At 39.0% G+C, this 26,420-nt stretch overlaps 3 protein-coding genes across 12 annotated transcripts in view; 2 read left to right on the forward strand and 1 right to left on the reverse strand.

Annotated features, from left to right (window-relative positions):
* The window catches only part of LOC126375457 (transcription initiation factor TFIID subunit 1-like), a 50,799-nt gene extending 42,728 nt beyond the window's left edge, over nt 1-8,071 (reverse strand). For all 3 annotated transcript variants that reach the window (XM_050022386.1, XM_050022385.1, XM_050022383.1), the window contains exon 1: nt 6,256-8,071. In XM_050022386.1, the coding sequence (XP_049878343.1) occupies nt 6,256-8,029 (1,774 nt within the window). In that variant the 5' untranslated portion in view covers nt 8,030-8,071. The remainder of the gene's footprint in view (nt 1-6,255) is intronic.
* Nucleotides 1-26,420, forward strand: part of LOC126375567 (helicostatins) — a 346,624-nt gene that overhangs the window by 189,365 nt on the left and 130,839 nt on the right. The window contains exon 1 of one of the 6 annotated variants that reach the window (XM_050022566.1): nt 23,872-23,877. The exons of the other annotated variants lie outside the window; for them this stretch is intronic. The gene's annotated coding sequence lies outside the window, so the exon portion shown is untranslated. Of the gene's footprint in view, nt 1-23,871; nt 23,878-26,420 lie in introns of those variants that run through there. 6 annotated transcript variants of the gene reach the window in all.
* The window catches only part of LOC126375444 (calpain-D), a 219,965-nt gene that overhangs the window by 105,193 nt on the left and 88,352 nt on the right, over nt 1-26,420 (forward strand). The window contains exon 23 of one of the 3 annotated variants that reach the window (XR_007567594.1): nt 23,271-23,286. The exons of the other annotated variants lie outside the window; for them this stretch is intronic. The gene's annotated coding sequence lies outside the window, so the exon portion shown is untranslated. Of the gene's footprint in view, nt 1-23,270; nt 23,287-26,420 lie in introns of those variants that run through there. 3 annotated transcript variants of the gene reach the window in all.

Below are 26,420 nucleotides of genomic sequence, written 5' to 3' on the forward strand. Positions count from 1 at the left end.
CTCAACGTGCCTTCCGAAGCACGGAGGAGCTCGAGATGAAAACTTTTTTTTGTGGTCACCCATCCTATGACCAGCCTTTGCGAAAGTTGCCTAACTTCAACAATCGCAGACCGAGCGCGTTTACCGCTGCGCCACCGAGCTCCTCCATTTTGCTATATGAACTAGGTAATTATGTATATTACGAATACAGGCAAAAGGAACTCGCTCAGCTTGTGCTGTGATGGAGCCATGCTATGGCGCCAATCAGCGCTCGTTTCAGTTCCTTTTCCTGGGATATTGTCCGAAAGTAATTGACAACGAGGCATCTACGCCAGCTATGTTTAAGCTCCATGCAAGTAAGAAGCCACGTAATATCAATTTCTGTTTTTGGAAATAGTATAACCTCAGAACTATATCTCAATCGGGGTAGTCAGAGGCACATCCATCGCAAGATGAACTGTTTTTTTTTGACGTGACTTATTGTAGATTTGCCGCAGATTGCATTAACTACTTGCCCGGACAAAAGATGAACTAAGTACGCACATCACCGAGCTTTCTGTTAGACCAACGCGATATATTAGAATATAAAATGTGAATTAATACATGATGTTAGTGATAACGTAAGGAAAACTTTGATTCCACTAGATATCAACTCAGAATCATGGTCTGAATTCCTCAGTATTCGTTACGATGTCACTCAACATCCTGTATATAATTAATATCATCATCATTAATTATTTAATTTAATTGATTTTTTTGATAGTATTTAATTTTTGATTTGATTTTTTTTTTGATAGCCGCTTAGTAATAAGTAAATAGTGGAGAATTTTGAGGTTTTTTGTGATGTCGTAAATAATTACTGTTTTTCCTCAGCATTGCACCCGAGCGAAGCCGGGTCGGGTCGCTAGTTTAACATAAATAAGTACTTAAGTAAAAAAGTGTACAGAATTGAAACTCTCCGGTAATCAGCTGGTGAAAAAAAGAAAGTAAAACTACCGTCAAGGCCAATTATCTTCAGCGCGTTCTAAACGGAGCGTGATGGAGCGTCGCTTGATCTTACAATAAAAAAGAATGCTTTTTTTATTTATTGCTTTTACACATTTTTTACACTTCTATCGCGTGGATTGTGGTGGATTACCAACCTCATCAACGCTGGTGTCAGGGTTACTATTGAACCGCCAAAGGCTGGCTTGCTTAAATATTTTTTTTTCATTTGATTAGTAAGTAGGAACCGGGACCAACGGCTTAACGTGCCTTCCGAAGCACGGATCATCATACTTTGAGACGATCAGGTAGATCAGCCTGTAATATCCTAACCATGTTTGGTTATAGGGATCACAAAGTGATTTTTGTGATATGTCCCCACCGGGATTAGAACCCGAGACCTCCGGGTCGTGAGTCTGACGCTCACATAGGCCGTTTCATTAAAATTGTTTTTACATTGAAGGCTAGCCAAGAGGTTGTCCTCTCAACGCAAGAGAAGAAAATAGGAACACTTAGGAATTGACAGTGCACCACGGTGTAATTGGCAGCCTAATTGTTTACAAAATATTTTTTATATGCCGAGTGATATTATTTATAGTATCAAGTTAGGTGACATACCTCCAAAAATGCATTTCTCGAGAATGTGGGTTTCCTCGCGATGTCCTCGCGATGTGCGCAAAACGAACAAACAAACGTAAACGTAAGTAAGTTTCTTTTTATGAAATCAAGTCTCAAGTAGCGCACGTTGTCTTTAGCAAATGTCAAGTATGTACCGAGACAGGTCAAGAAAAAGCATTGCACTGTCTAACTTTATCAAGTGATCTTTTGAAATGCTTTGAGCTTAACTAAAGTACTTATTGTAAAGATAAATTACTTTTTAAGTAACGTATCAAAAAGTTGGGTTTTTCAGGTTGCTTGACTTGTTTGTGTTGTAATTTTGCATTATTTGGTCTGTTCGTTTGTGCAATGTACTTGCTTACTTAGTTTTGTATTGAATTCTATAAAATGATTTTGATAATTGATTTTTTTTTCGTTTTTCTGTTTAGATGATAAGGGAATTAAGTACGTTGACTTGCAGCAGCAATATTCGTTTGTCCCTTTTGCGGTGGAGACGGGTGGACCATGGTGGGAGGAAGCTAAAAAGTTCGTTAACACTTTCAAGGACAGAACGTCTACGGGCGTTCCGATTCCAATGTGTCATACTATCTATTATGAACCATCAATGACCCATGATCTCTGTCCGTGAAAGGGTTAACACTTTCAAGGACAGAACGTCTAATGATGTTCCGGTTCAAAGTTGTCATACTATGTATTATGAACCATCAATGGCCCATGGTCTCTGCCCGTGAAAGGGTTAAAGAACTAGGGCGACGTGTGTGAGATCGTGCGAGGTCGTGGTGGCGACCCCCGCTCCGGATCATGCCTGGTTCAGCACATCTCGCTGGCCATCCAACGCGGCAACGCGGCCAGCGTGATGGATACATTTGAGCCGGGTATGCTCCGAGGCGGGCTATTTGACTAATTTTAAATGTAATTAATATCTAGTTTTTAAGCAATGACATGTGTTTTTTGTAACACTTATTTATTTATGACAATAAAAGATTAACTAGTTTAGATGATCGAATTTAAATTTAGAATAAAATAATGTATGTTTTTACGTTATTTGAATAAGTTACTAGTTCCCATTACTCGACGTCTATCTAACCAGTGCCTCTCTAATTATGAGGCATTGTAGGTTAAAATTAAAGTAGAAATATGACGTGCAATAAGTATTCTTTAATAGAATAGAATAGAATAGAATAGAAAAAGTTTATTATAAAAGGACGCCACACACAAAAAAAGACAACAACATCATATCTAATTTCCACTAAAACAATTACAAAAAAGCAAGACGGATGTTTGTCGAAATGACCATAAGGTGGTGGTGGACGTCCTGAGACAAAAGGGCCTCACTCAGCACAAGTCGCGGCGTGAACCACGACGCTGATATTATGTGGACCCTGTTGGGTGACGCACGAACATCGTATTTCATAAACGTGTGTTAATGGTGTATAAGTATATTCAAATTCAATTCCAAAATATAGATTATAATATATACTTACCAAATTATTTTAATAGAATTAGAGTGTACATAGACAAATATTATCGCAAAGGTGTATAGTCCTACACTGAAAATAAATGATTTGGTTTTTTATCACGTGTTTGTGACGTGATCGATTTTTATAAGTACTAAATACTAATAGGTTCTAATACAGGATCTTAGTAAAAAAATAAATAAAAAGAAAATGAAAATGTGTGTGCGTGTGTGTGTGTGTGTAACATCTTAACGAAGCGAAAGAAGCGTTTAGAAGATCTTGACATAAAACTCCAAATACGGAAGACTCGACACAAGCCCTCCTACTACAACTATACGTTTAATTCTGCTGGCCAGTTATTCTGCGCGCCATGTGGCCGAACCTTCAAATCGAAGTTCGGTTTTGCTAGCCACATTAGAGCCTATCATCATCGACTTGGAATAGACATTTAGGAGTCGCCGTCGTCGGACACGATTTGGATGATGATGATGATGAACATCGTAACGAATACTTAGAGGGACGATTCTGAGAATATTAAGTGGAATTTTCCGTCGCAAAACTTATGATTTCTGTTTTGATACCTTATTGCTATCGGCCCACTAGAGTCGATTAAATCTTTCAAGTATAATGGTATAAAGTATAAAGGCTCAAGCTCAACTGTATCCAGTTAGCCTTCAGGCCTGTTGTCGTAAATTTTGTACCGGATGAGAGCCCTCAGCGCTCCCCATTTGTCCAGCCAAGTAGTTGATGTCACTTGTGTCGAATCTACAATAAGGCACCTCAAAAAGGGTCACCGAAGTAATTTTGTGTTGACGTTACACATCAAATCAATTCATTTAAAAAGCATTACTGCAATTTGACATTTGAACTTATGTAAAAGTAGGTACGCATTGTTTAAAAATATTAATAGTAATACTTTTTGTTTCTTTAGGTGATTTGGTTGAAAGTGGCCTTTTCAACCCCCTGCTTTGACTTGCCAGAAACATTCTTATTAACATAACAATTCATCTTCTATCGTATGGGTTGTGAGGTGGAGTACAAACCTCATCAACCTCGGTGTCAGGGTTACTATTGAATCGCCAAAGGCCCCTGACATGGCTCATGTAACGACTACGTAGTAACTAAGTAACCGGGACCTACGGGCTTAACGTGCCTTCCGAAGCACAGATCATCTTACTTTCGGGCAATCTGGAGATCAGCCAGTAATGTCCTGACCAAGCTAGGGACCACAAAATATTTTTTGTGATATGTCCCCACCGGGAATCGAACCCGGGACCTCCGGATCGTGAGCCCAACGCTCAACCACTGGATCACGGCGGTCGTTGAAACATAACAATTAGGAGACTCTGTATCAAGCAGCATTATTGATTCAATGAACGCACATTATTCGACGATGTATAAAAAAAGTACGTTCGTTCGTACGTCTGTTTTCCCTTTCAAGTTACGGAACCCAAAAAGCAAGCCTAAGGTCTCCAATATTTTCATTCCATCTGCTCCCGATATGAATACAATTTCTGAGAGGAAAGGTCAAAAAGAGGGTAGAGTGACCTCTTAAGTAATGTCAAGTAACGCATGCAGGATTTTGATAGAATGTAATAGAAAAATAACACTTCCTTAAGGGTGTTGGGACCTTCACCATATACGTTTTGGCTACAATAGATGGCGTAAGTGTAGCTACACCATTCGGTAATCGAAATTATTATTGTAAACTAAGCTAAATGAGCTACACCTTTACCCCGATACCGACCCCGCCGGCGTGGTCGACGATTTCCCTCATTCAGCGCTTATCGCTATCGACCCACTAGGGTCGATTAATTCTTTCAAATATTTTTCCTCTCGGACGACGCCCTGAGCCGAGGTTCGCGCCCAACTGGGCACCCTCAGGCCTGTTGTCTTAAACGTTGTACCGGGTGAGAGCCTTCAGCGCTCCCCATTTGTCCGGCCAAGTAGTTAATGCCATCTGCGGCAAATCTGATCTGTGTTTGATGTCGCGAGCTGATTGGCCGCCTCTATGGCTAGTGTAATCGGGTCGTCGGGATCATAATTATATTAGTACGTCTTTCCGTAGAAGAATGGGAAATGTCTCTTTGTTGGCGGAGAGGGACGTTTTGACTCATTATCCTTTAGCCTATCGATTACCCGTCCCTTTCCTTTTCAGTGGCTAAGAAAATGACAGCAACATCGGTAAAAATATTTCATTTGACTAGTATGTCATTTACCCTAGAGTTATCCGATGAAATACGAACTGCATGCGTTTAATTAAAGGTGGATTTAATCAATTTACACGAACTTTCACAATTATTTACATTTCAATGCCTTCTAGGACCAAATCTACATAACGGAATAGCGTTCGGGGAATTTTGAATTTCAAAAGACTGAGTTATGATGGAGACTAGTCTAACGCAGTTCAGGTTGATTACCCGCTAGTTTCCAACTAGTCAAATTAGTTACTTTTGACTAAACGTCAAAACACGAAATTACTATGGAATTTGCATGAAAAAGCAACCTCTGACGGAATAGAAAAATAGGACAAAAAGTCGCACTTATTATTTTACAGGGTGTTAGTGACATCGTAACGAATACTGAGGGGGATGATTCAGACCATGATTCTGAGTTCATATCAAGTGGAATTTTCCGTCGCAAAATTCATGAAAATTCCACTTGATATCATCTCAGAATCATGGTCTCAATCATCCCTCAAAGTTTTCGTTACGATGTCACTAACACCCTGTATTTTTCTATCTATGTTCGATAGGTATGACGGCGGCGGGCGTGCGCAGCGCAGCGCTGGTCGGCTGCGGACAGTTTCGCGACGTACCACTCTCGCCACTAAGAACCCGCGCGTTATCGGTCCGACGTTATGAGCAACTACCCGCTAGTATAAAAAAATGAGGTACATATGTGACGTATCATTCGGTCACCGTCTAAAAAACCTTTTGTTGGATATGGAGCTATATTCTGTGGACGACTTTTATTAAAAATTGACATTGTATTTTATTGTAATTACTTGAATAATTTTGGCTCTACTAAATTATGGCTTATAATAAATTCTTACAAAAATATGTAGCACACATTAAAATTCTCATTTCATATGTCAACTCTACAAATTCTTGTTTCTGTGCTGTTTCCTAAATACCTGCGTTAATTAATCAATAAAATAATTAACAAAGATTAAGAAAAAAGAAAAAAAAAAGAAAGATTAAGATTTGTATCTTACCTTTCTCGTGTTCGTAGTCTTCATTCTTATGCTCCTCCTTCTTATGATCACTGGGAGCCGGCTCCGCATCAGACGCCACAGCAGATGTCAATGACGCAGCAGACAGGGGTTGATACTTTTCCGAGGTCCCCGATTCAGACGAGGTAACTTCAGTTGACCCGCCTCCTGTTGGCGGAACGGTTCGCGAAGGCGCTGACGGACCCGACGGGGTGGACACAGAAGCAGGTGCCTGAGATTCTGAAGATTCCTCTGATGATGTAGCCGTTGTGCCTATTCCACTTCCCGATGCGGAAGGACCTGAGGCACTAGGGGCAGACGGCCCTGTCCCTGTTGGAGACACCTTCGAATCACTCGCTGTTGTATCCGTCATTTGTACTGTGGTCACATTAACAGGAGTTGTAGTAGTTTCATCCTGAACAGATTTCTTTTGTATCGTCTCTGCTACGTGCGTGTCCAGTAACTGAGGACTGTATGTGGTTGACTTGTTTTTGCGCTTGCGCTTATTCTTCCTCTTTTTAGGAAAGAACAGTGTCGGTTCCCCTTCTTTCAGTTCTGAGTCATCAGGCACTAAAGATATACGTTCTGTGTCTTCAGCTTCCTCTTTAGCGGGTGTCGTGTATCTAGAGGAGAACCGTCTATCGGTGGTCGGGGTATCGGGAATAAACATCGTAGTTTTTGAGGAAAGCTTAGGCTTTTGTGTTGTTTTCGCTGTAGAGTCATACATGTCTTCATCGTAGATCATGTAAACGCTTGGATTTCTAAATACAGACAATTTACCGCTTTCGCTAGAATCTCTCCCCTTTTTGTCCTTTCTGCGTTTCGTGGTCGGTCTAATCGTTGTCGTGGTCGTCGTGGTTGTCGTGCGTCTTCTCAACGGATACATTTTATATTTATCTTCTATACTCGTATTTTCTTTGTCGTCGTATTCTTCGTAATCAGGCCTCTTCTCTATTTTGCGACTATACTTATCGCCTGACTCCACTGAAGAGCTAAAATCTCTTTCAAGTTCTTCTTTGTGCATTGCCTCTTCTTTCATCTTTTCGGATATCGCTTTTTGCTCCTGCTCATGTCTTTCTTTCAATTCATCCACAGCATCAAGTATTTTAGCTTTCCTAGCTTCAGCTTCCTTTTGTTCTTCAGTAGGTTCTTGTTTAGGTTTCTCTACATTCCCTTCATCTACGTAATCCGAGTAATCATCGTACCTTTTGCCCTTCTTTTCTTCAAGATTTTGTTCATTATTCTTTTCTTTAATCTTGGCGATTTCTGCTTTTTTCACTTCTTCTTCTTTACTTTCGCTAGACCGTGAATCCTCTTGGCTGATTGGTGTTTTCTTAAGTATTTCTGATGAGGGGTGATGTTTGACTATTATACCGACCACTCCGTCAATGTCTGATATCTCTGTGTGATTAATTGGTGCTACAGTAGTGGCTCTTGTAGGAGGTGGTCTGTTTATGTCAGACCATTCTCTTTTCTCGAAATAGTCTTCACCATCACTTTCCCCTTGGCCTTTGTCATAGTAATCATCACCATCAGGCTCTGCTACAGCCCTCAATATAAAATTGACAGGCAACGCTAATCTTTTCTTAGGCTTTTTGGGTTCTACCTGCACAAATTCTCCGAGCTGCTCTCCTTTCTTGTTCTTGAATGGCACCCAATCCGGGAAAAGGTCTTCGGAAGTTTCACGTTTGGTCACATTTTTGTCACTATTACCTATACTTTTAGAGTTAGTGGACACAAAGAGGAGGATTAGCACTACTATTTGAGGGTACGTCATAGTGACATAACGCAAGAATTGAGCGAGTTTCGAGACAGGTAGTGGTCGCCGCGGCTGCGCGAATCGAACTGCGCGGTTTGTTTAACTACTATTATTTATATTGTTTGGAAAACAATTCTCTTCGGTACGGGCGAGCGGCGGCGAGAAAGAATAGCGTGGATGTGCCGCGTCCGACTGCGATGGCTCCTAAATGAATACAGTGTTTTTAAGTGACGTTTCTTGTTTAAAATGCAGTTTGAAGCTTTAACACTGTATAGGTTTTTGATATTTCACGTTTAACTTCAAAAAAAAATCTCTTTCTCAAATTTCACTGGATAAAATATATTTTGTACCAAAATAAAATATAAAAGTGTAACATTTGCATTTATATGTTTCTGTAAGTAATTAATGTAAGTATTTGTAGAAATGAAGTTTCTAACAAAAAGTATAACGTCCCATCCACGTTATTCTTTTCCCCTACCTAAGCGACGAGACACCGTGAAATCTTAGATTTTCAGTGCAAGAGTTGGTGCAGACGAGCATTTTTTTTAACCCATAATATTATTTGATAAAAAAAAAACATACCAACTATATACCAATTGGGTTCGTCAGAGGTACATCCATCGCAAGATGAACTAAGTACCTACACCTCAGCTAGCTTAAAATTTGTCTACGATAATTATATAATTTTGACTATGAAAATTCATAAAATGCTAGATTTAAGAAGTAGGCATTTCGCATACCTGCTTGTCCATCAATAATGTTTCTTCTTACTCTAGCAACCTAATATAGAGCGACAATCCTTCATAAATCTCAGGACGTCGACCACCACCTTATGATCATTAGAAATAGAAATAGAAATACTCTTTATTTGCTTTTGAAAAGGGTACATTAATAGATGGATGCTCATAAAAGTCTCTCCTTATCAGCTATCAACAATAGCATGCAAATATTGTTACAGAAACATTTCCAATAATTATCATTTATATAATTTACACCACATTTTTCCAATTCAATATTTTTGGGATAAAAATTCTAATAATAATAATTCATTGTAATCTAATAATAAGAAAAAATTTAAGTGATGTTATTATCTTGTCTTTGTGTGTGGCGTCCTTTTATAATAGATACATTTCTATTCTGTTCTATTCTATTAAAATAACGCTCAACTGAGAACACAGCTTTAATGGAGTCATCGAATAGGGTTCACAAGAATGAGAATGTAATAAGTATCATTGATAACGTTACATCACTATTATCCGTTGTTTTATTATGTGCCGGTTCAATAAAGTTTTCTTATGTAAAAAAATGTTTATTCATTGTAAGATTTATCATTCACAAAGAAAATTGTATTGGACATACCATACATTAGGAAATACAAGGACATGATGTAAGGATTAAAACATCTAATAATCTAAACAAATACTACATTATACAGATAGGGCAGGGGTTAGAGGTAGCAAGCGCGAGGGAAGCACCGGTGCGTTCGTCAGAGATCCCGGAGTTTCCTGGCATGCGCCGCAGAGGGCCATCGGAGGGGTTTTAGTCGGTAAGAGTCCGACATAACCTCGTCGCTCCCCCGGGTGGGGAGGCATCCATGAGGATTTCCCCTTCGTTACAAAAAAAATAATAAAAAAGGGCTTAGAGGTGAACTGTTGCACAAGGCGGCGATCACAATAGAACTAACAGGTGCATGAAATAACGCCTGCATAGCACCAATTTTTTAAAAAGGATTCCTTACTTATACATACATTGGAGAAATCGTAATGTCTTAGTTGATTTATACGACATGCATGATCGACATGGTAAATGATTACAAAGACCACATTGGAAAAAACTTCTAAAAAGCAATATTGCTATTAGATAATTGTTAAGCCATTGTCAAAATCAACGCTTGCCTCTAATAACCATGTGTATAAAAATATTTCATAAATTACCGGATACTTTCAAAGACTGTAAACTCAATAAGTTTCGCGTAACAGTTAAACTGACACTTGCAGATAGACGTTTTTACAGCGTAAAAGAATATTTAAACTACAAATAACGGGATTTATACAATTGAAAGTATGTAGAATATTTGTAAAATTGATGTTATTATTTACTCAATAAAATGTAACAGCTGTTTGTAACTTAAATACCATGCCCAGAAACAAAAAGAAGAAATAAAATTTCAAATTTTTAATTTAACATTTGTGTAAGGATTGCTGGTAATAATCAATAAAACTCCACAAAGCTAAGCTACACTCCTTAGCACATCGACGAAATGTCGCCAGTATGTCGGTATTCTACAGACTGCACCTCAGGGAGTGTACCCACGATCTACACGAGCTCATTCCACCATCCCCCTTTTATCTTCAGACTTCCAAACGTACGGCCGGGTTCCATCGCTATTTGGTGCGCGGCTCCGTCTTAGGCCTCGTCAATGCATTCGGGCAAGTCTGGGGCTAAGAACAAACCCATCAAAGGTAAAAAAGAAAACAAATATTTGAATGAACTGTATTACTTAGGAAATTATATTAAATTACATGATCCAAACATTGAGACGCGTTGGTTACTGATGTGACTGACCATAAATGGTAGACTACTAGGTATGTCCCATACAATTTGAGCGTTTAACCGCCAGTTCAAGCGTTCCGACCGCCCGATTACAACGTTTCAAAGCGTAACCTCAGCTATGAAAGTATCACCCTATGGGTTTTTCTGAATCCGGTCAGATTTGTATACGTTTTCACAATAAGATTCCCATTGTCATACAGAATTTACCTTTGAACAGTTTTAAGACAGTAATTGAACAGAAACTTAGTAAAAAGGGTTATTATAAGATTAGTGATTATCTAGAAGATATGAATGATATGGGCGGAAGGCAAGAAGGAAACGACTGCCCTATTTTTCCCTAAAAAAGTAACATGCAGAATGTTACACCGACATGAGCGTGGCTCTTCTGAATGCATATGACTAGCTGTCTGTCTGACAGTATTAGGCCCATATTAGGCAGCCAGCCAGTTGAAGTTAAGCAAGTTTCGCAAAGGCCGGTCATAGGATGGGTGACCACAAAAAAAAGCTTCATCTTGAGCTCCTCCGTGCTTCGGAAGGCACGTTAAGCCGTTGGTCCCGGCTGCATTAGCAGTCGTTAATGACCATCAATCCGCACTGGGCCCGCGTGATGGTTTAAGGCCCGATCTCCCTATCCATCCATAGAGAAGGCCCGGGCCCCAGCAGTGGGGACGTTAATGGGCTGGTGATGATGATGATGAATGCATGGGATTAGCTGTCTGTCTGACAGTATTAGGCCCATATTAGGCAGCCAAATCACTAAATTGTATAACAGTATTTTTATTTTTTAAAGAACATCTAGGTTCCTGTGCCGAGGTTTTTCTTGCAGCTTCTTTTCCCCGGCTATACAGGTTGTGCAGCCGCTGGTGGGGAGCGGAGAGTTGCCGGTCTATACGTAGTGTTAATAGAGTAAAAAATACAAGACAAAATCGACAAAATATCCATAATAAAGTTTTGGTCACGTCACATTGTATTTCGCACAACAGACCCATTTGTAACAGAAATTAAATTTAGTAAATTGGATCACGAACTGTTTCGTAAAATATCTAATATTCACAGATCTTTTGGACCAATTTAAGAGGCTAGATGTTACTAGATCGCCTTCGTTGACTTTTAGGGTCATTGACCTTTGTTAGTGAGGGGTCCGGTTAGTAAGTCGGCTACTAGTCAAATCAGTTACTTTTTACTAAACGACAAACCACGAAATTACAAAGGAATTACAGTCATAGAAAACGTGATGAAAATATCGGATTTATTATTTACGTGTTTATCGAAAAAATAAAAAAAATAATAAATAGGTAAGTTAAAAAGTTTGAGGTCTGTCTTTATTTAGTGATCAGAATTTCATAAATTTTATCATTGACCTAGGAAACTACCCATTTATTTATTTTTTGCACAATATACAACATAAGGGTATTTCACTGCGTCAAAGATAAATTATAAAACGCTAATTTAGAAATAAAAGACAGTCTAAGAAGATCAGAAATCAATCTCATTTTTAGTTATGACTTATTTTCGAATTCGAAATACGAATTAAATCGCTATGAGTAGGTACTGCGTTTATTGATGACGTCACAAGGACAATATTTCCTTAAAAAATCAGTAGAACACTCAATAAGAAGAAAAACAAAAGACAATCAATGACAAAGGGAAGAATACAACAAAGTAATTCCTATAGACGTCTTCTATCGTGTGGGTTATGAGGTGGATTATCAACCTCATCAACCCTGGGTTACTATTGAGCCGCCAAAGGCCCCTGACACGACTCATGTAACAACTACGTACATACATCAGTAAGTAGTAACTGGGACCAACGGCTTAGCGTGCCTTCTGAAGCACGGATCGTCTTACTTTTGGACAATCAGGTGATCAGCCTGTAAAAAAAAAAAACTAGGGATCACAAAGTGATTTTTGTGATATGTTCCCACCGGGATTCGAACCCAAGACCTGCTGATCGTAAGCCCAACGCTCATCCACTGGACCACGGAGGGCGTTCTATAAACTAAGGAAATTGTATGAAATCTAATAGTAAAAACTATAAAAATGTTTGTGTGTAGTTTACATATTGCATGGCCCGTGCCCCAGCAGTGGGGACGTTAATGGGCTGATGATGATGATGTCTGTTATCGGTTGCACGAAGGGAAATCTTTACAGCGCCATCTATATTGTTGTTGAAGGACGTAGCCTGGAAAGTCCCTCATCATCATCAGCCGTACGACGCCCACTGCTGGGCATAGGCCTCCCCCAAGGATCTCCACGACGATCGGTCCCGCGCTGCCCGCATCCAACGGCTTCCCGCGACCTTCACCAGATCGTCGGTCCACCTTGTAGCGGGCCTACCCACTGAGCGTCGTCCAACACGTGGTCGCCATTCCAGAACCCTTCCGCCCCAGCGGCCATCGGTTCTCCTCGCTATGTGTCCTGCCCACTGCCACTTCAGCTTTGCAATTCTCCGAGCTATGTCGGGGACTTTAGTTCTCCTGCGGATCTCCTCATTTCTGATTCGATCGAGCAGGGAAATACCGAGCATAGCTCTCTCCATTGCCCGCTGAGCGACACCGAGCCTCCTCATGAGACCCATAGTAAGCGGCCACGTCCTTCATTAAATTGTAAACAAATCCATACTTCGCCTTGTTTGAATGGACCCGTTATTTCATAAGGCAGATTTGAATGAATGGGTGGAAATTAAGACATATTAACTACCTATTTACTTAAATGGATTTGTATGGAGAGACACGGCGATTAATATGCTCGTGTAATTTGCATTGTATTCGTGTTTAAGTTAAACGCAGAGGTGTTCATGATTAAATTACTTAAGTATGAGTGACTCGAATCTTCACACTACAACCGACTCGTTTCATAGAATAAAGGATGTTGCTGGCTCTGGTCTTGTCTGGTCTGGTGACGTCATAAATCGTCTGAAACAGACGTATAAGGCCAATGATGATGATGATGATGGCTCTGGTGATTTTGAATTACTTGGAAGAAAAGAACCTTTGTTTTTTCCCTGCATAGAGTCTTTTGTTTGGGCCTGGCGAGGACCGATCACATTGGATGGACAGCACTTTTTTGCCATCTGCGGCAAATCTACAATAAGTAACGTCAAAAAAAAAAAACCTAATTCTGTCCGTGGCATGAATAGCGTGTGAAAACAAATACGTTTTGTACTGATGTATATAAAAGTTCCAATCAAAGGCAATAATTTTCATACACTGGTTGTTGGATGGACAGCCGCCATCCGATGCATGGTGACATTTCGTTGCCTCGCAGGCTTAAAAGTCATCACAGCTTCCTTAAAGAGGTGGCTCCATTAGATTCCGAACCTAGCCAAGCCCGCTTAAATCTTTAGCGGCAGAAGTGTTCTCCCACCCCTTTTATCGGCCCATCGGAAAGCCTCCCATTACAGGCTGATCACCTGATTGTGCGAAAGTAAGACGATCCGTGCTTCGGAAGGCACGTTAAGCCGTTGGTCTCGGTTACTAAATACTGATGTAAGTACGTAATCGTTACATAAGTCATGTCAAGGGCGTTTGGCGGCTCAATAGTAACCCTGACGCCATGGCTGATGAGGTTAGTAATCCACCTCACGATAGAAGAAGAAGACTAACCCTAATTTAAGTCGTATTCATTGCTTTAGATCCCGAACGGGGATTCTAACGAGCATTGTTAATAAGAGCCGTGACGGTATTGAATTTTCGCAAACGTTGAAAATGTATTTAGATATGTTTTCGTAAATAAATTAATCAGCAACCATACGAAATTGGTGGCGAGGGGCGATGCAATATCGTTGCAGTAAGTAGCCTGGTTGCGCCATCGAGCCGTTAGATTTGAGATGCCTTTTATAGACTTCACAAGACGTCTTTTAGCTGGCTATCTTCGCTGTGGGTCCGTTGATGAGTATCAAGTATTGCATGGAAGATACGTAGGAAAGTGAGAATGCTATGTAAGGATAATGAATGGGAATTTGATTGTTCATGGTATGAAAGGAGGATGGTTAATGAATGGGGCGTAAGGCAGTTTTAAAAAGTAAGAAAGGGAAGTCTTTGGTGCGATGTCGGTCGGGTGAGAGGTTTAAAAAATAAGAGTGTGTAAAATAAAAGGAGTAAAATATATCGTGTGTTATTTCTATATCCCACAATTTTACCTAAAAAAAAATAATTAAGTAATAAAAAAAATATTTTATCTTATCTTACCTACATATCCATAATTAAAACACATCATAATCTCCCTAGCATTATCCCGTTTTTCACAGGGTCCGTTTACCTAACCTCAAGATTTGACAGGTCCGGTTTTTAACAGAAGCGACTGCCTGTCTGACCTTACAACCCGCAAAGGGAAAGCCAGCCCATTATAGGTTAGGCCACACGCCTCCGAAAATGCATTTCGCGGGAATGTGGGTTTCCTCGCGATGTTTTCCTTTACCGCTGAGCACGTGATAATCATTTATGATCCAAACGACCTGTGACCTCAAAGTGAGAGGCAAGCGTTCTACCAACTGGGCTACCAGCTACCGAACTTCCACCAATGAGTTATTAATTTATCTTAAGTGCAGTTTTCACAGAGACAGTTGCCTCGACCATTATAGACGGCGCTACGACTCATTACCTATCACATTAGTCCAGAAATCTCAGTGAAGCGTGGGTACTTACTTCTGACTACCCCATTAGGATTAGTCGTGAGCTTATGTTATGTTATGTCAATCTTAACAAACACTTTATCGCGCACACAGAAAATACAAAAACAAAATAGAAGATGAATAGAAAGAGTATCCACAATAGGCGGCGTTATTACTATGTAGCGATCTCTTCCAAACAACTTTTGAGTTTAGGTATCTTGCAATATTATAATTCGAACCTAGCCAAGCCCGTTTAAATCTTTGGCGGCGGAAGTGTTCTCCCACCCCTTTTATCGCACCATCGGAAAGTCTCCCGCCTGGAAGCAATCTAGCGTGGCCCACATGGAAGTCTTTAAATAGGCTCCGGACACAGGTTGGCCGCTGCAAGGATAATCTCTGCAGGTGGGGATATCTGGTTGATGGTTGCGATGATTGCGAGTGTGGAGTATCACCACAAACTATGGCTCACCTTTTGTGCTGTCCTAAGTGCCCTAACACTATTAAAGATTACGAAGCCACTGACAATGCCGTAAGCGTGGCCAATTATTGTTCAGCAAAAATTTTGTATAGATCGCCATCGACTCGCAAAGAAGAAGAAGATAATTCGAGTTCGAAGTTCATCCACACACACACCTGTACAGTCATGAGCAATATAATGTACCCACTTTAGGACTCTGTCGCACTAACACATTTGACATTTAGTGAGACTTAACAGTTCAATTTGTTAAAAAAGTTAATGTGATATGGTACCAAAGTGTATCATATTAATGTTCGTGACCGTACGGCCTAGTAGGGAATGCAATCCGCGGAATCAATTCACAAGAAGCGATGCATTTGACCTAAATAGGACCAAATTAATCGGCTATTCATGTTTTATTAAACGATTTGCTATGCTGAGATTCAATAGTAAAGTTAGTACTAAGTTCTAGTTGGCGGATTTAACCGATAAGTTTTTTGCGCAAGAGCACTGAATACGACTGCAATTGTCACATTGAGATAAGTATGAGAAAGAAATGTAGAAAAGAAATAGTAGGTCAGTAGGGTAGAACGCTTGAACGAATTCATGTTTGGATCATAAATGATTATCACGTGCTCAGCTGTGAAGGAAAACATCGCGAGGATGGGTATTCCGAGAAATGCGTTTTTGGAGGTATGTGACCTAACCTGTATTGGGCTGGTCACTTCGCGGGTTGGAAAGTCAGACAAACAGTATCTTCTGTAAAAAACCGGACCTGTCAAATCTTCAGGTTAGGTAAGCGGACCCTGTGAACAATAATGATGTGTTTTGATTGTGAATATGTAGGTATATCTTCCATGCAATAATTGATACTCGTCTACGAACCCACAGCGAAGATATCCAGCTAAAAGACGTCTTGTGAAGTCTATTGCTTTGTAATGGCCTTTTAACCCCTTAGTTTATTTAAAAAAAATGAATAACCCGGGCGAATAAAATAGGAGGTGTGCTGTCAACTTAATTCTGTCGGGTTATTGACCAATACAAAATTTTGGAAGGGGTTTTTAGCTGCCTAAAATTGACGTGTGTTCCATAAATTTTACGCCTGTCGATTACCCGTCCCTTTCTTTTCCAGCGGATAAGTATTATTGTGTGTTTATTTTAAGAAAAGTATATCTTAAAATAAACACACACAGAGAAGCGACACCCACACACACACACACACACGCACGCACGCACGCACGCACGCACGCACGCACGCACGCACGCACGCACGCACGCACACACAACAGTACAGGAATATACATACACACACAGGATTCAGCACCATTGTGGCATTAAAATTAAATACTTGGCCAGAATATTTGTTTGTTATAAGTATGAAACTCCCTGTTTCACTTCCTCCATATTTTTGCATTTCTATAAATCACTATCTGCCATGTTACTCTGGTAACGAAAAAGGTTGAGGTCGTAAATCAAAGGTTAATTCTAAAGGTATACGAAGACCAGAAATGTATTCCCAAACTTTTCGTATTTATTACCGAATATTGGAACATTGACTCTTAGTAAATTATTATATATTTCAAATTTAAAATAATATTTTAATTTTAAATTTCAAATAATATTATAAATTTAAAATATTTGAAGAAAAATGTGTTTTTTGTATTATATAAAGCTTTAAAGTATTTAAAATTTCCTTCAATACATTTTGTTGCTGGCACGAACGCGGTTGCGCCACCGTGGTGTCCAAATGAGAGAGGGCCCGCAGTCAGTATGCGTTTATGAAATTCTTTGTCCAACTATAAAGAATGGCATCCGAGGCGAATCAACAAGAAGTCACATTGATCAATAAACATGAAATACGTAGATCTATTGACAGCAAAAGATCGACCATTTATTGACCTTAATACCAACAAATAAACTTAATAATAGCTTACAAATTCGTAAGAATACCAAATATATTGTCGAATTACTATTTGGGAGAGTTTCGCAAAACTAAAATCAATTGGGTTTGTAGTAAGAGAAGGTAACAGGTATCTTGCCGGCAATATATCTGAGCACGATCCGAAACGAATAATCGATTTTAATACAAAATGGCGTGTATTGCCAACGTTACATTGCTTCTATGCAGAACTGGGGTCAAATAAACATAAACAGCCTATATACGTCCCACTGCTGGGCACAGGCCTCCCCTCAATCAACCGTAGGTGGTATGGAGCATACTCGCTACTCCACTGCGGGTTGGTGGAGGTGTTTTTTTTACGGCTAATAGCCAGGACCAACGGCTTAACGTGCCCTCCGAACCACGGAATCATCTTACTTTTTCGGACAATCAGGGACAATCAGGATTCAAGCCTGAAAAGTCCTTACCAAACAAAGGAGAGTCTCACAAAGTGATTTCGACAATGTCCCCATCGGGAATCGAACCCGGACCTCCAGATCGTGAGCCTAACGCTCTAATCAATAGACCGCTGTTCAACTTAACTTATTTTGAATTAAAACGTAATAATAAGTCCGATATTTTATCACGTTTTTCTACGACGTCATAGTGTGCTTTTTCATACAAATTCTAATATAGTAATTTCGTGTTATGACGTTTAGTAAAAAGTAACTGATTTGACTAGTTGCAAATTAGCCTATTGTTACGGGCGATAGACTGATTACTTATCATCAGAACACAGTGGCTGCAAATTGTCTTTGATTGAGGTTATTATAAAGTTAGTGATTATTTAGAAGATATGAATTCATGGGATTAACTGTCTGAGAACTGATATTAGGCAGCTAAATTACTCAATTGTATACCAATATTTTATGTTTATTTTTATTTTTTTAAAGAACGTCTAGGGCCCTGTGCGGAGGTTTTTCTTGCAGCTTCTTTTCCCCGGCTATACAGGTTGTGAGAAGCTGCAGTAGTTTTAGGCGGATGAGACGTTCGTTATGTAAAAATTGACGATTCAAAGTGTAACTATGTTACCTACTGAATAAAGATATTTTTGAATTTGAATTTGAATTGTGGCTCTGCCCACCCCATTAGAGAATACAAGCGTGAATTAATGTACAAACTATGACAGGTATCCTAGCAATTTGTCACAGACAGTTTTATCATTATTCCTGGCATTTTCTTTTCTATTCATTTCCTAAACTGTTAAACTCTAAATCCGATTGTAAGACGGAGACTTAAATACGTAAAACAAAAGATTTTATTTGTCCATTTATCATTAAATGTAGACACATTTTTCTTGAAAACTTTTTCACGTTTTTCATTTCATTTTTATACCTACGAATCGGCTCAAATTCGAAGCGCGGATCATCAAAAGTGGTCAAAGTATTTATTGCACACCACACAATGTAAACAGTTGTTATAAATATTATAGTACCACATATGGACCCGGGAGGGTATAGCAATAACAAACAAAAATATCAAGAAACTACATTAGGCCAGAAATACAAAAAATAATAATAATAAGTACTTAACATTAAACAACGGATGGGTTAGCGTCGTGTCTTATAGGGAAGTCAAGGAATTGGCCTTTGATAGACTGGAATGGAAAATGCTACACCGACAAGAGCGTGGCTCTTAAATTGATGATGATGAACATTAAACAAACTTAATCTCAAAATAACTATGAAAATCTTAAAAACTATTAATAACAACAAAATCTACATCACTTACAGTCTATTTATCATGTAAGAAAAACTCTTGTAGTGTACAAAAACTTTTCTCAATTAGGATTTTTTTTTTAAGTCATCTTACTTTCGGACTATCGGGTGATCGGCCTGTGATGGCCTGACCAAACCAGGGCTCACAAAGTGATTTTCGTGATATGTCCCCACACGGAATCGAACCAGGGGCCTCTGGATCGTGAGCTCATCGCTCAACCACTGGACTACTAAGGTCGATACTATGCTTAGGCAGGTAAAGTATTTTATTACTAGTTTAATAGTAGCCAGAACCATTGGCTTTAAAATGTCTTCCGAAGAATCATGTTACTTTTCACAGGTAAGTATATTAGGAGGTACATAGTTCATCATCAGTTCATTAACGTCCCCACTGCTGGGGCACGGGCCTTCTCTATGGGTGGATAGGGAGATCGGGCCTTAAACCATCACGCGGGCCCAGTGCGGATTGATGGTTATTAACGACTGCTAATGCAGCCGGGACCAACGGATTAACGTGCCTTCCGAAACACGGAGGAGCTCGAGATGAAAACTTTTTTTTTGTGGTCACCCATCCTATGACCGGCCTTTGCGAAAGTTGCTTAACTTCAACAATCGCAGACCGAGCGCGTTAACTGCTGCGCCACCGAGCGCCTCCACGCTCCACACAGGAGGTACATAGTTAAGTACGGTCACGAGCATTAATATGTATACACTTTGGTACCATGTCACATTAACTTTTTTGACAAATTGAACTGTAAGTCTCACTAAATGTCTAATATGTTAGTGCGACAGTGTCCTAAAAGTGGGTACATTATATTGTTCATGACTGTACAGTTAAGTAAGTACATCTAATTTAAAAGCGTGACTATTAGCATTAATTACCTATTTTACGACCTCTGTGGTTACAAGCGGTTTCTTAACGACTCATTTATTGAAATAAATATGTACGTACTTTAATTTTAAATTCTAGTTCGAGGATAAAAACTAGAAGCTAAAATGTAAGCGGCACTGTTGAGTGTTCCTAAATTTTGACAGTTCTCCATACTGCATAATGGTGCTAATTCCTGTAGACGCCATCTAATTTTATTTTAAGTTATATCTGTCATTTTCTTATCCGCTGAAAAAGAAAGGGACGGGTAATCGACAAGCATAAAATTTATGGAACACACGTCAATTTCAAGCACAAATCTAAAACAACCGTCTAAAAATTTTACACTGGCCAATAACCCGACAGAATTATGTTGACAGCACACGTCAAACGGTTTGCATACCAGCGAGATACCTTTTTGATTCGCCCGGGTTATCCATTAATTTCCTCATTATTTCTAAAATTAAGAGTTGTCAATCATCCGTCCCTTTCCTTTTCGGTGGATAAGAAACTGACAGGTATAACTTAAAATAAAATTACTTGGCGTCTGCAGGAATTAGCACCATTGTCCAGCTAAAATTCGTGATAAATTGTTATTAATGTGAAGCAACGTGGAGTGTATCATATCTGAAAGATGAGTTACGATATAGAACAGCCATCAGTTGAAAAAAGGCAGTTTAGATTGAAAATAGCTTTTCTTCTCTCTGATCTTTAGGGAATAAAATAACACTATGATTTTTACGTTGCGCAAAGGGTTATAGTGTTATAACCCTATGCGCCTATAAATATAACCCAAACAATAACGGCCTCCGTGGTCCAGTGGTTGAGCGTTAGGCTCACGATCCGGAAGTTCGGGGTTCGAATACCGGTGGGGAAATTACTTTGTGATCCCTAGTTTGGTTAGGACATTACAGGCTGATCACCTGATTGTCCGAAAGTAAGATAGACCTACACATCATCATCAGCCCATTAACGTCCCCACAGCTGGGCACGGGCCTTCCCTATGGATGGATAGGGAGATCGGGCCTTAAACCACTACGCGGGCCCAGTGCGGATTGGTTAATTAACGACCTACATAATTATAATAAAATATATTACCTATTTTCTTGCTATTGTGAATTTTTTGAACATTTTCTTGTGTAGTGTATACCTCCACACCTATGTTACATAAATATATAATACTAGCTTTTGCCCGCGACTTCGTCCGCGTGGCGTGTTATAAAAGAGAGATCTTTGTGTGTGTGGGAGTGCATGTCAAATTTCAAGCATCTAACTTATGCAGTTTAGATTTTTTCATACAACATTTTTTCCCGCTAACTCCCATTTTTCAAAATACAGCCATAACTAAACTTTATATTTACTAAGGTATGCATGCATGCTAGATTGAAAACATTTATCTTACGCGGTTTAGATTTAGATTTTTTCATACAAATGGTTTTTCCCGCTAACTCCCGTTCCCGTGGGAATTTTGCAATATCCTGTTGCAACTAAGCTTTAAGTTTGGTAAGGCATGTCAAATTTCAAGCGTCTAACTTAAGTGGTTTAGATTTTTCATACAAAAGGATTTTCCCGCTAATTACCGTTCCCGTGGGAATTCCGGGAATTCCTTTCTTAGTGCACCTCTACGGTACCTAAGCTACGTTCCTTCCAAATTTCAAGTGCCTACGTTTAGCCGTTTAGGCTGTTGATATGTCAGTCAGTGAGTCAGTCAGTTTCTCCTTTTATATATTTAGATATATATCCATGTTATATACCATATCTGATAGGACAGACAATAAACGATCGTCTTAGAAGTGATAACGACTCTTATTTAACTCCACAGCCCCGGCGTCCCACAGTGCACATGATTTAATGGAAGAATTGTGTGTGAAATTAAATTTAAGTACATATTTTTATTGTTGAATATAACTTTACACATAAATAAAACAAAAGATAACAAAAACTAAACTAACTCAAGTGACTCCCATCAGGGGGTGAGGTAAATCATGCTCATATCAGTGCGAGGCGAAGAGTGTCAATTCTATAATACTATTATTTTTTACTCTATGCTCGCCTCTGTTTGCCGCGAGCTTAAACGTAAGAACTATTGATTCGCTTTTGAACAGAAGTTGTGTAACTTGTAACTCAATACACGAAACTCATTTCACTGTAAATATTATCTAAATAGGAACAAGGAAACACACTTAGTTGAGAATTTAGGCTTTGTTGAAGTTATATATTTGCAATGTAAATAATACCTTCTGAAAGTATAGGATTTACAGCAAATTTTCGGGAAATTCTGACAGTTTCATCATACAAAGTTGGGTGTTATTTCAACAGACATTTTAATACCATTGTTATCTGAAAATCGATTGATTTTCATATACAAGATTTTTATGTAGCTACAAGATTTTGTAGCTATTCTAAATTACTAAGTCAGTAAAGGTCACTATTGAACTGCGAAAGACTCCTGACATGGCTCTTGTGACGACTACATAGGTACGAGTACCTACTTAGTTAAGCAACTTTCGCCAAGGCCGGTCATAGGATGGGTGACCACAAAAAAAAGTTTTCATCTCGATCTCCTCCGTGCTTCGGAAGGCACGTCAAGCCGTTGGTCCCGGCTGTATTAGCAGTCGTTAATAACCATCAATTCGCACTGAGCCCGCGTGATGGTTTAAGGCCCAATCTCCCTATCCATCCATAGGGAAGGCCCGAGCACCAGCAGTGGGGACGTGAATGGGCTGATGTTGATGATGACCTACTTAGTTACTTAAGTAAATAGTAGCCGGGACCAACTGCTTCACGGGCAAGAAGCATGGATTATCAGACAATGTGATTAGCCTGCAATGCCCTAACCAAACTAGGGATCACAAAGTGATTTTTATGATTTGTCTCCACCGGCAATCAATCCCAAGACCTCCTGATTGTAAGCCCAATGCTAACCACTTTACCACTGGCCATTAATAAAATGACGATGACAGTTCTATAAGGCCAGGCGCGCACTACGAGTTTTTCGCCGCCCGGCAGAAAAGAGCAGCTGCATAATGTCGCACTGTAATTCTGTGAAGTATGTGACCTAACCTGTAATTAGGTTGTTTTCCCTTCGCGGGTTGGAAGGTCAGACATCCAGTCGCTTCTGTAAAAAACCGGACCTGAAAAACAGATAACCGGACTTTGTGAAAAACGAAATAACGTTAAGGAGATAATCTTCTATCGTGAGGGTTGTGTCAGGGTTATTATTGATGGATCATGTAACGATTATGAAGGAGAAGATGATTATAGATATTATATATTGACGTTATCGTACACGCGCATTTGTTTGTGTGATATCTGACGCCCATACGATTCAAGACTAAAGTAAGACCGAGGAGGGGTGAGGTTAACCTAGCTTAGCCGCTGGTGGGGAGCTTAGAGTTGCCGTTCTATACGTGGTGTTATTCCTTATTCTATGCTGTAGTATTAAATCATGAATGATTGCCGACTCTCCCACGCTTTAGGGCTGTTGTAAAAACATTGAATATACAAAGGAAGTGTTGTAATGCTGTATGACATAAGCCTTTCTATTAGTTTAAAATGTTCTAATACAATGATGATGGATATCTCATAATACACACTCATAGTACGGTCACGAACATTAATATGTATACACTTTGGTACCATGTCACATTAACTTTTTTGACAAATTGAACTGTAAGTCTCACTAAATGTCAAATATGTTAGTGCGACAGAGTCCTAAAGTGGGTACAATATATTGCTCATGACTGTACGCTCGCTAATGAATAATTAGGTAGGTAGCTCATCGCTATCGGCCCACTAGGGTCGATTGATTCTTTCAAATGCCAACAAAAGGTGCATACTCATTTAGTTATAAGAGCGCCCGCCAACAAACTGGTATAAGTTTGGCGAAATTATTTCTTTAAGAAAAATTGTACCTTTTTTTGAATAAATAAAAAAAATATAATTGTAGTATCCTAGGCCAAAATGTCCCTTCTGTACATACTATAATTTTTTACTCTATGCTGGCCTCTGTTTATGCGAGCTTCAACGTGGGTGTTAGTGACATCATAACGAAAACTTTGAAAGATGTTCAGACCAAGATTCTGAGTTGATATCAAGTGGAATTTTCCGGCGAAAATATATGCAACTGAAAAAATCACAAAAAATACATGTTCTTTTCCGACAGGAAATTCCACTTGATATCAACTCAGAATCATTGTCTTGACTTTTGAATGTTTTATATTTTTATATAAGTTGGTCTTTAAATTGACTAATACTGCTATAATACTTGCATAACGTAAGACATTGCATCTAAATGCGATTCTTACACGAGTCATGGTGTAAGAAGACGGTATGCTCAATCCCATGACAAGCCGCCATTGCTAGCCCATTGATGACGTAAGTGTTACCATTAAATTGGTATCTCCAACATTCCAAGGACGTAAATTTTATTATTGATTAAGCGAATTACTGACTAATGTAAATTTAATTACTATTATTTGTCACATATATAAAAAACACTGTAAGTACGTAAAACTTTTACTGACTGAACATTGGACGTGGGTAATTTATTTTTTACGAAATGGCAACGCATGGTCGGATGACGTCAGCTGGGCTAACCTTGAAATGCTAGCTGTCAGTGAGCATACCTGGTCTTCTTATACCATGACACGAAATGAAATGAAATGAAATGAAATGAAATTTATTGTCATAAATGTGGTAAGTATATCGATGTAAGTAAAGCTTATAGCGCTCAGCACATTTAGTCATGTTGTGACATACAATAATAACTACTAAAAATATTACAAAAACACTTATCTATATAAAAAAAAGAAAGAACAGGAAAAAAAAAAAAAAACCTATTTATAAACTGAAAAACTCACTTATGCTATAAAACTGCTTCCCCTTTAACCACTTTTTGAGTTGGGATCTAAACTTTAGATGGGGTAGCTCTTTAATATAGGACGGAATGGCGTTATATGTTCTCACACACATAGAATGACAATTTTTATAATAAACTGTAGTTCTAGGAGTAAACTCCTGTCTTAGTTTATTTGGATTTCTAAGATTTAGCCCATGGATCTCCCCTGATGTCTTAAACAAATCTTTGTGTGTGTGTGCAAAGAGAGCCAGTTCATATATGTACATTGAAGGAAGCGTCAGGATTCCTAATTTAGCAAAGAGAGGCCGACAGGGTTCATCTGGTGCTACACCACACATGGCTCTAATACATTTCTTTTGTTCTACAAACGCTTTACAAGAATCAGTACTGTTCCCCCAAATTAATAGTCCGTATTTTAGTGTAGAGTTTACATATCCGTAGTATGCAGTGAGCAAAGTTTCAGTTGAAGCTACTTTACGAAGTTTACTTAAGACATATCTATAGCTGTTTACTTTACTACACACCTTATCTATATGAGCTTTCCAGTTACAATATTGATCAATGGTTAATCCTAAAAATTGTGTTTTGTTACATTCTTGTATATTCTGTCCATTATAAGTTATATTTAAGTGTTGTACTGTCTCATTATATTTACAAAATTGAATAAAGTTAGTTTTTGTCATATTACAGGTCAAGTTATTATGTTGTAACCAATTTATTATAGAATTTAAAGTACTATTTACTTCATTTATGTAATCACTAACGCTATTCTTTTTACTGGAAGTTATGGCGACTGAAATGTCATCAGCAAACAATGTACATTCGTTCTTAGTGATATCGGGGAGGTCATTGATAAAAAGTAAGAACGTAAAGATTCGCCTCGGACCCTTTTTTTACAGAAATTGGGAGTTTGGGACTCCTTTTATTATACAATGTCATTGGCTGGTATTTCAAATATGAGGCGTAATGGTTGTACGTACCATTCACTAAGTTTCACCCGAGGCAGACCAAAAGGAGGGTATTGTGTCCCTCGTCCTTTACAAGTTGATTCTATGACGATTCCTAACTGTCAAGAATTATTATTGAAATAGTTAGTAAATAACTAAATACTTACCTTCCGGGATATTGTTCAATAACGACAAAGGATTAAGTTATGCATAAATACCTATTCTCTTCTTCTTATCGTGTCGATGGCAAACTGAATAGTATCGGCCCAAAACTTGGCAACAAGTATGATGCTATCTGCAGCGCTCGTCAGATCCTCCTGCGTGCAGGTGTTCGGGCACGCAGGACACGATGTAAGATGTTTCATCGTTTGGGGAACAGTGCCGCACTTGCACTTTAAGTCCGAACCATCCGAGAAACCCCACCTGAACAAATTGTCCTGACTTCGGCCGACCT

Source organism: Pectinophora gossypiella, chromosome 19 (genome assembly GCF_024362695.1).
Source record: "Pectinophora gossypiella chromosome 19, ilPecGoss1.1, whole genome shotgun sequence".
Classification (NCBI taxonomy): domain Eukaryota; kingdom Metazoa; phylum Arthropoda; class Insecta; order Lepidoptera; family Gelechiidae; genus Pectinophora; species Pectinophora gossypiella.